This window comes from Lepidochelys kempii, chromosome 1, assembly GCF_965140285.1.
Source record: "Lepidochelys kempii isolate rLepKem1 chromosome 1, rLepKem1.hap1, whole genome shotgun sequence".
In the NCBI taxonomy this organism is placed as follows: Eukaryota; Metazoa; Chordata; order Testudines; family Cheloniidae; genus Lepidochelys; species Lepidochelys kempii.
In genome coordinates this window covers 3,144,161-3,155,874 of record NC_136380.1, presented here as the reverse complement: position 1 = coordinate 3,155,874, position 11,714 = coordinate 3,144,161, and the positions used below count along the sequence as shown (strand labels likewise).

The 11,714-nt window shown below is 42.2% G+C and overlaps 1 protein-coding gene across 1 annotated transcript; it reads left to right on the top strand.

Annotated features, from left to right (window-relative positions):
• Positions 1-1,722: 1,722 nt before the first annotated feature.
• LOC140914182 (olfactory receptor 52R1-like) lies at positions 1,723-2,721 on the top strand. The gene has a single exon (XM_073351458.2). It carries the CDS (start codon positions 1,723-1,725, stop codon positions 2,719-2,721), a length of 999 nt encoding a protein of 332 aa, XP_073207559.2.
• Positions 2,722-11,714: the final 8,993 nt, after the last annotated feature.

Sequence of the window (11,714 nt, the reverse complement as noted above, 5' to 3'; positions counted from 1 at the left end):
AACTTCCTCCAATGACACCTAAATCTGGGACAATTCCTCAGATTTGTCACCTAAAAAGAATGGCTCAAGTTTGGGAATCTGCCTCACATCCTCAGCCGTGAAGACTAATGCAAAGTATTCATTTAGTTTCTCCACAATGGTCTTATTGTCCCTAAGTGCCCATTTTTCATCTTCATTGTCCAATGGTTGTTTAGCAGGCTTCCTGCTTCTGATGTACTTAAATAAAATTTATTTTTTGAGTTTTTGGGTAGTTGTTCTTCAAATTATTTTTTGGTTTCCTCATTTTTTTTTTAGAGAGGGATAGGTAATAAGACAGAAAATATCATATTGCCTCTATATAAATCCATGGTATGCCCACACCTTGAATATTGCATGCAGATTTGGTTACCCCATCTCAAAAAAGATCTATTGGAATTGGAAGAGGTTCAGAAAAGGACAACAAAAATGATTAGTTGTATGGAATGTCTTCCGTATGAGGGGAGATTAATAAGACTGGGACTTTTCAGCTTGGAATGTCAGTACTGGTTATCCATCATAGAGTCAGTTAGCTGTAAAAATCCTCTTTGTAGCTGTTCTTTACTTGCTTTACCTGTACAGGGTTAAAAAAGTCCCCCAGTAATGAAAAAAGAGGGCACCTGACCAAAAGAGCCAATGGGAAGGTAAAACTTTTTGAAATTGGGAAAGAAACTTTCCCTTTGTCTGTTGTTCCCTGGGCTGGAGGGACAGAACAGCCACACTGCAGGCAGCTAAAGCCAGGTATGATCATATATTATCAGACCATGCCTAGAACTACTTACCTGAACTTCAAATGTGTAAGTAGATCAGAATGATTAGTTAGACGTGATTAGGGTTATTTCTTTTATTTGGCTTGTGGACTCCTTTTAAGCTGAACCCCCAAGAAAGCTATTTTGGGTGCTTGATTTTTGGAATTGCTCTTTTAAAATCTTGTAAAAGCCTAAGTTTCAGATGTATTTTCTTTTTGTTTTTTAGTAAAATTTACTTTTTTTACGAACAGGATTGGATTTTGGTTGTCCTAAGATGTTTGTGCATGTTGTTTGATGAGCTGGTAGCGACAGCTAAATTCCTTTGTTTTCTTTCTCAGCTCTACCATGGTGGTGGCGTGTGTGTGTGTGTGTAAAAGGCTTGATGGTACCCCACAGGGAGGAATTCCCAAGTACTCCTTCCTGGGTTCAAAGATTTTTTATTTATTTATTTTTTTTTGCATTTGGGTGATGGCAGTGTTTACCAAGCCAACATTGGAGAGAATGTGAAACCTTGGGAGTTTAATACAAGCCTTAAGCCTTAATGCAAGTATTAATATTTAAAATCCTTACAGGCCCCACTTCTGCACTTGGAGTGACAGAGTTGGGATTCACTCTTGACAGGAACAATGATGAATAACCAGTATTGACAATCATGTCTCCTGCTGATGCCTATTAAGGTTTCCCAGACCATGACGTGTAGGAATTACTGATGCCAAGAGCCCCATAAAATATGGAATTGGCATTAGAGGGGTCTGCTGTTCATAATTCATTTCTCTGAACATTGAAAGTGTCATTTTTCAGTGTGTGAGGAGCGACCAATCTGCCTCACCCGGGAGAACAGCCTCCAGTTGTGTATGTAGTGTCTCAGATTAACTCTGTCTCTCCACCCAGGCATTTGTACGGCCACCATCACCCTAGAGCCGGGGCACATACAGGAAGCCAGAGGAACATACAGTACATGCAGGAGACACCGTTCTGCCTCAGTGTTGGACACCTTTTCCCCTACTCCATGTCAGATTCCAACACCACCGACTTCACAAACCCCTCCACCTTCATCCTGCTGGGCATTCCTGGCCTGGAGGCTTCCCACGTCTGGATCTCCATCCCATTCTGCACCATGTACATCATAGCCATCTTGGGAAACTTCACCATCCTGGTCACCATGAAGACAGAGCCGAGTCTCCATGGGCCCATGTACTATTTCCTTTGCATGCTGGCCTTCACCGACCTGGTTGTATCTACATCCATTGTGCCCAAAATGCTAGCAATATACTGGTTGAATTCCAGAGAGATTGATTTCACTGCCTGCCTCATCCAGCTGTACTTCTTTCACTGCTTCACAATGATGGAGTCTGGGATCTTCGTAGCCATGGCTCTGGATCGCTATGTGGCCATCTGCCATCCCCTGAGACATTCCACCATCCTGACAAACTCCGTAGTGGCCAAGATTGGACTGGCCATGATGCTGAGAAGTGGAATGGTCATACTGCCATATCCCTTCCTGTTGAGGCAGTGGCCATATTGCAGAACCAACATCATCCCCCAGCCGTACTGCGCACATATAGCCGTGGTGAAGCTGGCCTGTGCTGACACCCGCATCAGTAGTTACTATGGCCTTTTTGTGGTATTGTGTGTGATTGGTCTGGATGTGATTTTTATTGCCCTGTCCTACACCCAGATCCTCAGAGCCATCTTTAGCCTCCCCACAAAGGATGCCCGGATCAAGACTTTTGGGACATGCATCTCCCACCTCTGTGCCATCTTAGCCTTTTACATACCAAGTCTCTTCCTCTCCCTCATGTACCGGTTTGGCCAGAATGTGCCCCTGCATTTCCACATTCTCATTGCCAACGTTTACCTCTTGATGCCCCCCATGCTAAATCCCATCATCTACGGAGTGGGGACCAAACTGATCCGGGACAGGCTGCTCCGGATCTTTACTCATAACAGAACCTAATTTTTTTCTCCTGGTGCTCTGGCTCTCAGACCTCCATGCGGAGCTGGCAGGTGACATGGTGCTGGACAGTCAGAGAGACATTAAATCCTTTCCTAACCTTACTATGCTGAGCTAGTGTGGCAAATTAGGGAATCGGTATTTGCACAAGTCATAAAGTTGCCACCATTCTAATTGCTGGTAATTGCACCACCTTTTTGGCCGAGACCACACCCCTGTGGCTTGCAAGGGAGCCATTTCAGACATTCCAAGGAATGGCAAATTTTCCAATTTTTTAGGCCTCACCTCATATTGCTAAAAACACTGAATCATTGCTTCAGCAGGGAATCATTGATGAGTGTATAACAGTATGCAACTCTCCAATCTGGCCAGTACAAAAACCAAATGGGTCATGGTGTCTTACTATTGACTACCGAAAGTTGAATCAAGTGACTCTAGCTTGTTTAGCTGTTGTATCCAAAAAGCCTGACCTGATTAAATCTATCAATCCCAAAGCAAAATGGTTTTCCACCATGTGTCTAAGGAAAGTCAACATTAGCTTTCACAGTAGATGGGATTCAGTTTACATTTCAAGTCTGACCTTAAGGGGTAGATAAGAGCTCAGCCATTTCCCATAGGCAAATAAAATTAATTTTGTCAAGGTTTTCTAAACCATCTGTTCTATTGCAATGTGTAGACATTTATTTAGCAACAGAAATTAAAGAGAAACACCTGGAGTGTCTAAATGAACTTTTTCAAATAATCAAGGACACAGGATTAAAGTGTAATCCAACAAAAGTATGACTAATGGTTCCAGAAATTTCCTTTTTAGGTATCACATTGTCTCAAGGAGGTCAATCACCTGCACAGCAAAAGGTGGATGCAATTTGGAAATTACCTATGCCCACTACCATAGCTTCTTAACTCTAACAATGTAAGGTACAAACTCATATGTCGGGTTTGTATAGACTAGGATTACATGTAACATTGAGAGATAACCAAAAGTCTTATGTAGACTGGAGAAAAAAAATCTTTTCCTTACTGAAGAAATCTGGGGCGGGGGTGGGGTGGGGGGGAATGTAAAATATATATCCCAAGAGAAACTCACTCTTTACCAGTCAGTGATGGAATTCCATATGGATCATAGGAAAACAGAACCAGGTGTTGAAGCTCAGTGAAAGGTGGAGCAATGGCTATTCATGGTGTATGGGAGGAAAAATTAAAACAATATGTACATAATGGGCTAACCCCTTACCACGTATATTTCTTATTCCCTTACCTATGTGATCAACTGATTCTATCTCAAGTTGCAGTTGTGGAGGTTTAGGTTGGGTTTTAGAAAACTTTTTCACTAGGAGGGTGGTGAAGCACTGGAAAGAAACCTCAGTTTTTTCAGGTATATGAGGCTATCGCCAATGGATCACCGATCTTTAATTCTCATCTGTGACTATCATCATACCCTGTAGCATCTTTTATTAAAATATCTTCAAAATACCTTCCAGGGGAAAGTCACTATGAACATATCCCCCGGGAATGGGTTACCAAGGGAGGTGGTGGAATTTCCTTCCTTAGAGTTTTTTAAGGCCTGGCTTCACAGAGCCCTGGCTGGGATGATTTAGTTGGGGATTGGTCCTCCTTTGAGCAGGGGGTTGGACGAGGTCCCTTCCAACCCGATCTCCTGAGGTCCCTTCCAACCCGAATCTTCTATGAGTCTATGAACTGTCACAACACCAGCAACAGCCAGGCACAATATTAGAGAAGGGTATAAAGATGTTCAGACTTAAGAGGAAATACAGAACATAAGTCCACCTCAAATTCAAGAGGCACCCTATGATTACAGTCACGTACCACAATGCAGAGGGGTAATTACTTCAACAATTGAAAGAGTCCCAAAAGAAGGAACTAAGCCCTAGTAATAATGCAAAATAATGGTGTGTGGGTAAAATTAATTTACATATAATCTTTTAGGCATAAATTTTCAGTTATATATAAGATTTGATTATCAATTGATTGTTGATATTCACTTTAACCATTGCTATATGTTGTCATAGGTATGTGACAGGGCACTTTGTATCTAATCATCATTTGATAATAAGATAACTCACACCCAGTGTAGCCAATCAGTTTAGTTTAGAATTCATTTATTGTCTGGTACTTAATTAATCAACACGTTATATTCGGTGTACTCACTATATGCTAATCAAAATTGATTTACGGAATTCTAGAAGTATAAGATTAAGTAAGACAGAAGAATGAGCAATATTTAATGGAACTAGGTGAGAAATCAGACAAGCTGAAACACAAGGAAACTGTAGGCTAAAACCAGCAAGACCTAGCTTAACTATTTTAGGCCTTAGATACAAGAAATGGCCCAGGAGTGACCTCATGCCCTAAAATTCTGGTGACACTGCAAAAGCAAATTCAGAAAAGCTTAGAATTAAACACAAGATTGCTGCAACGCTGTCCGTAACACGTGCCTTAACCGCAAAGCGAAGGTGGCGCATCACCTTACGCCACCTGTGGAATCCGGGGTCCCTCATGACTCCAGGGGCCGACCAATAAGAAAGAGAGGGACAATGGCAGCATGTACAGGCATAGAAGTAGGTCTAGTCAAAATCACTGTATAAAAAGGGGTGCCCAAGAATAGCAAATTCAGCTCCCTTTGGGATACTCCAGCAGAAACCCGTACTGACAATCACTCCACGCAAGGGCCAAGAGACTTTGAGAGGGCCGACACACTGTAACACCACCTAGGAGGATGTGAGTGTGTCTATAGTTACAGTTAGTCCACGGTACATGTACGTGTTTGGAATTATATATGCTGTTGCGTTCATGATTGGATTGGTATCTTTAATAAAATTACTAAAAGATAAATGCTCTTGTAATTGTCTGTGTTGTTTGCTTGTGGTTACTGTATTCCTATGGGCTCTGGATCTAAAACAAACTGAGATGACGCCACTGAATGCATCTGATGAAGTGAGCTGTAGCTCAGGAAAGCTTATGCTCAAATAAATTGGTTAGTCTCTAAGGTGCCAGAAGTCCTCCTTTTCTTTTTGCGAATACACACTAACACGGCTGCTACTCTGAAACCTGAGATGACTCTGTTGAACTTAAGACTGTAGCCGCCAGAGCTGAACCCAGGGAAGTGTGATTAACTTTAAATAGAATAAAAGGAAACAAATCTAAGACTTGAACACATTACTTAGGATTCGAATGAGCAATCTCTCACCCTGACTGATGATACAAGTGGGCTCACACATTCCTGAAGCACAGGGTGCATCTGCCTTACAGCCTGGTTCCCCTTCCCCATTCAAAATCCTTTGTTTTCCAGACATTCTTTCAGTGTCGAGCTGTGGGGGAGTGAAGACAAGTGAGGATGTCACTCCGCATCTTTTATAGTTTCTTCCAGCCTGCTGGAAAGTCTGTGCATGTAACATGGGAGGTCCACTCCCATTGGCCAAACTTTCTCCATTGTATCCATGCTCCCTCTGAGGAGGCTTCCTTATTCAGATTCCTATGTTAGTGGATTCTTCCCTGGATAGATGTAAATTACAGAAATTAATACTGTCTGGCTACTCTATTGTCATGCCAAATGCCTGCTTTGGAGTGTTCCCAGCCTCATGTCACACATAGCAAGATTTCATAATGTCACATACGTTGATAGCAAGGAGCTATTAATATTTAGCAGATTAAGACTTTTAGAATGATATCTCCGAAGACATACTTAGTACAAAACTTATAATTCCATTGCCATGAGAAATATGATGAGATAACTGGCTCTGTGGATGGGGGAAAGCACTGGACGTGTTATTCCTTGACTTTAGCAAAGCTTTTGATAGGGTGTGCCTGCAGAAAGTGCTCAGGTCTCCCGTCACTTATCTATCTCTCGGTCTCTCTGTCTACTACTACTCATGCCAGCTGGGCATTTACAGGGTGTCAGGCCCTATGCAGATCTAGGCATTATCCCTAGTTTTCTTAGTAATCAACTATATTTTTTAAATATACACAAATGCACAGAGTAGCCAATTCCTCTCTCACTCAACACAGAGCCCAAGAGTTCTCATCTCCCTTAGGGAAGGTCCCTTAATTATTGTTTACTCCAATAACAGGATAAAGAACACAGAAGCACAGACATGGAAAAAGAAATATTGGCTAGCATGCCTCTGGTGTCCAGCCTGTTTCCATTCAGACGCCGCTTCTCCCCTAGAGGCTGAGTGAACCCTGCAGGGATTACACAGAACTATATTATAAACAGTGCACACCTCTTTGTCAGCTCTCAGCGTGGGATTCTCCTGCAGATGCTGGGGTGAGAAATTTGTGGGACACGACTACCTGAGGGGAATTCCCAGGGCAGACACTTCCTTCTGAGGATTCACAGGTACCCATCTCCTGCTGAGGAGCTCACCTCTCTGACAAACCCAGTAGAACTTGGGTGGGATGGGATAGAGATTAGGTCTGTCATCCTTTTCTGCTCTGCACAGCCATTAAACATCCCAGGTCTCTGGACGTAGGTGGTGAATTTGCTCCAGTTTCCCTGGCAAATTATCCCTCTTTGCTGCACCCTCCACCCCAAGCTGATGACCTCCAGCCCCAATGTGTCTGTATTTCAGTGACACTGTGGATCCTTCAGCATGAAAGGTGACAGTAGATGTCTGATACAAGGCCAAATTTGGAGGCCATGGCCCATAGTTTGCTAAGACCCCACCGAGGCAAAAGTCTCCTTGCAGGTAGAACTGAGAAAAGACCTCAGGAGCGAGAAGTGTGTTAACACACAGACAGTGTGACCTCCTCCTCTTGCATTTCAGGGCTTGGCTGTTAATGAGTGACAGGGAGGGGAGCTGTTACCTGACTTTAATTTGCTGGAAAGCATGGAGGTGATAGCACTCCTCACTGGAACAATTAAACAATTTTTTCAACATGGGCAAGACATGTTTTCTCAGAGATTTATTAATGAAGTCAGCTGAACTGTTGTGCCTGAAACTTTCAAACTTGAAGCAGAAACCCAGTATGGGAATTTTTTAGTCCAAACAGTGACAGTTTGGCAAACTTATAAGCAACTGAAAATAAGGTCTTCAAATTGAACATGCCAGGCTGCCCTAACTAAAAGTCGTGCCACCATCACCACCTACAATGGCCAATCCAGAAAAAAATAAGAACATACGAATAGCCATACTTGGTCAGACCAAAGGTCCATCGAGCCCAGTCTCCTCTCTTCCGACAGTGGCCAGTGCCAGGTGCCCCAGAGGGAATGAACAGAACAGAGAATCATTAAGTGATCCATCCCCTTTGCTCATTCCCAGCCTCTTGCAAACAGCGGCTAGGGTCACCTTCCTGCACATCCTGGCTAATTGCCATTGATGGACCTATCCTCCATGAATTTATCTAGTTCTTTTTTGAACCCTGTTATGGTCTTGGCCTTCACAACATCCTCTGGCAAGGAGTTCCACAGACTGTGTGTTGTGGGAAGAAATACTTCCTTTGATTTGTTTTAAGCCTGCTGCCTATTAATTTCATTTGGTCACCCCTAGTTCATGTATTATAAGAAGGAGTAAATGGCACTTCCTTATCGACTTTCTCTACACCAGTCATGATTTTACAGCCCTCAGGCATGTCCTCCCTTAGTCATGTCTTTTCCAAGCTGAAAAGTCCCAATTTTATTAATCTCTCATCACACAGAAGTGCTTCCATACCCCTATTCATTTTTGTTACCATTTCCTCAATATGAGGCACTCTAGTTCACCCATTTAATTATTTAGAATTTTAGCATTGGTATAGAAGCACTTTAAAATCTGGAGTCCTTTTAGCTGTCTGCCATTACATGATGTAGTTGAATGGGACACTTTTTCATTTCATTGTTTCTCATCAGATCCTACCTGTATTTTATCATTTTCCATCATCTCGTCCTCATTAGGACTTAGAGAATCTCCATTAATAGAGCCTCCCCTTCGTGATGTCTCTGTCTGAACCATGTGTTCCTCTTCACCTGTCGGCTTCCCCCAACCCTTAGTTTCAAAACTGCTCTGTGACCTTTTTAATGTAAAGTGCCAGCAATCTGGTTCCATTTTGGTTCAGGTGGAGCCGCTGCTTCCTCTATAGGCTCCCCTTTTCCCCAAAGTTTCCCCATTTGTGAATCCCATTCAGCTAAACACTTCAACCTAATATGTCAGTGCCAATAAGTTCCACAGGTTAAATATGGATTCTGTTAAGAATTTTCTTTTCTCACTGTTATATGTTAAATGTAATTGAATGTTCCCTTGCTCATGTTATGAGGTACAGTAAACATTATTGCCTGATCTAGTTTCTTAATTGATAGATTCACAGTGTTCAAGGTCAGAAGGTTTCAGAGTAGCAGCCGTGTCAGTCTGTATCCATAACAAGAAAAGGAGGACTTGTGGCACCTTAGAGACTAACACATTTATTAGAGCACAAGCTTTCATGAGCTACAGCTCACTTCATTGGATGCATCAGAAGGAACCATTAAATCATCCAATCTGTCCTCTTGCATAACACATGCTATTAAATTTTACCCAGTTTCCCCAGTATTCATCTCCATGATCTGTGTTTGACTAAGTCCTGCTCCTCACTAGATTACATTGTAGAATCACAGAGCCATAGGATAAGGGCCCTCAAGGGTCATCTAGTCTAACCCCCTGCCTGATGCAATATTTATTATGACTAAACCATTCCAGACAGATGACTTTCCCTTCTCCTTTAGAAAACCTCCAGTGAAGGAACTTCCACAACCTCCCTAGGCATCTGTTCAATTGTTCTCTTATTCTTACAGTTACAAATTTTTTTCCAGATATTTCATCTAAATCTGCTATGCTGTAGTTTGAACCTATTGCCTCTTCTCCTGCCCTCTGTGGCAAAATAGGACAACTTTCCTCCAGCTTTTTATGGCAGCCTTCCAACTATTTGAAGACTGCTATCATGACCCCCACTTAATCTCATCGTTTTGAAAGTAAACATGCCTGGTTCCTTCTGCCTTTGCTCATATGGCTTGTATTTCCTCCCGTTGATCATCTTTGTCATTCACCTCTGGATCCTCTCCAGGTAATCTACATCCTTTCTATACAGAGTGCCAAATTGGACTCACCACTCTAACTAAGGCCTAACCAGTGCTGAATAGAGCGGTACTATATCCTACTGTGACTTACATTTTATACCTCCGCTAATACAATCTAACATTGCATTTGCCTTTTTTTTGAAGCATCAGAAAGAATTCAAAGCTCTGAGAGATGTAGTTATATCAACCTAACCCCTGAGTAGACACCATGAAGTCTTCCCACAACCTAGCTAGCACTTCTCAGGGAAGTGGATTACATACACTGATGGGAGAACCCCAGCCGTCAGTGTTAGTATCTACACTGAATCACTACGGAAATGCCACTGTAGCTTTCTAAGCGTAGAGAATCCCTCAAACAGATCTTCTAGAAAAGGATCCAGTTTGGATCTGCAGACATGGGGAGTTGGAGAATCCACCACTTCCTATCGCAGTTTGTTCCAATGGTTAATCACCCCAGCTTCCAGCCATTGGTTCTTGCTCTGCCTTTCTCTGATAGATTACAGAGCCCGTTATTATTATTTAAGATGAATAAATGAAGTTCTTTAAGTCTTTCTCTGTCCAACATTTTCTCCTTCCTCCAATAATTTTGTGGCTCTTTTCTGCACCTCTTCAATTTTTCAACATCCCTTTTGAAATATGGACTCTGTGGTTCGACGAGTGAATTTCTCCTTGTGCAGAGATAAAATCCTTCCCCTGCTCAAACTCACGACTCCCTTGTTTATGCATACGAGGATCGCATCAGCCCTTTTGGCTGCATCATCGCACTGGGAGCTCACGATGAGTTGGTTGCCCACAGGGACCCCTAAATCCTTTTCAGGGTCCCCACATTCCTTAATACAGTGCCCTAGTGTGTGGGTCAGGTCTGCATTCCCTGTTCAGAGACGATCACTTTGCATATGACTGTATTAAAACATTTTCTTTGCATAGGCCCAGCTCAACAAAACACACCAGATCAATCAGTATGCCTGCCCTGGCCTCTTTATTGTAACCATTCTGCCAATCTTTGGGTCGTACACAAATTTTATCTGCAGTGGTTTTCTATTTGCTTCCAGATCATTGATGAAAATATTGAATAGGATCAGGCATAGGACTGATCCCTGAAGAACCCCACTAAAACATCAAAATTTGCTGACAATGGCCCATTGACAACTGCTTTCTGGGATCTGTCAGTTAGGCAGTTTTAAGTCAATTTTACATGTGCTCGATTGATATTCTACAGTGTTCTTTTTTTAATCAGGATGTTTTCCCCTTCTAAATCAAATGCCTCAGAGAAATCAAAGTCCATTGCATGCACATCATTCCTTTGATCAACCATATACACATTCTCCCATTAAAGGATGAAATTAAACTGCTTCTTTACAAATGCAGAACAAATTTTTTTTTGGAACACATCTCCTTTTTCTGAAAGATTAACATTGCTGCCTTCGGTTTGCCACTGAACCGAGGTTTGTCCAAAGTTCTGTATTTTCTTGACTATGGAATCGTGACTTTTTGAATATCTAATGAACTCTTCTGAAAGAACTCCCAATTTTCATTCCCGTTTTTCTGTCTAATTTTTTCCTCCCAATCAGTTTTGCTGTGGGGAATTAACCCATTTGAAGCAATAAGGCTCTCCTCTATCATATGCCCCCTTCTTTGTCTCTTCTCTATATTAAACAGTCACAGACTTTTCAATCTGTCTGCATATGGTAACCCTTTTAGAGAGACTGGGTAACCAAAACTGAGTTCATAGTCAGAGCAGGTTATTCTTCATCCCATTCCTTTGGCAGCCAAACATTGTCTTTGTTTTGGCCGCTGCTGTGCACAAGCAGGTATTTCCATGGAGCTGCTATCAATGACTCCCAGGTCTTTCCCCTGAGGTATGTTCCAGTTGGAATATTTTCACTTGGCACATATCTTGGCAATGGTTTGTTTTTTCCCCACTGTCAGATTTTGAGCAATCAGGTGAATG

Excerpts from the sequence above, each read along its gene's own strand:
- LOC140914182 (XM_073351458.2), top strand. The coding sequence starts at position 1,723 with ATGCAGGAGACACCGTTCTGCCTCAGTGTTGGACACCTTTTCCCCTAC.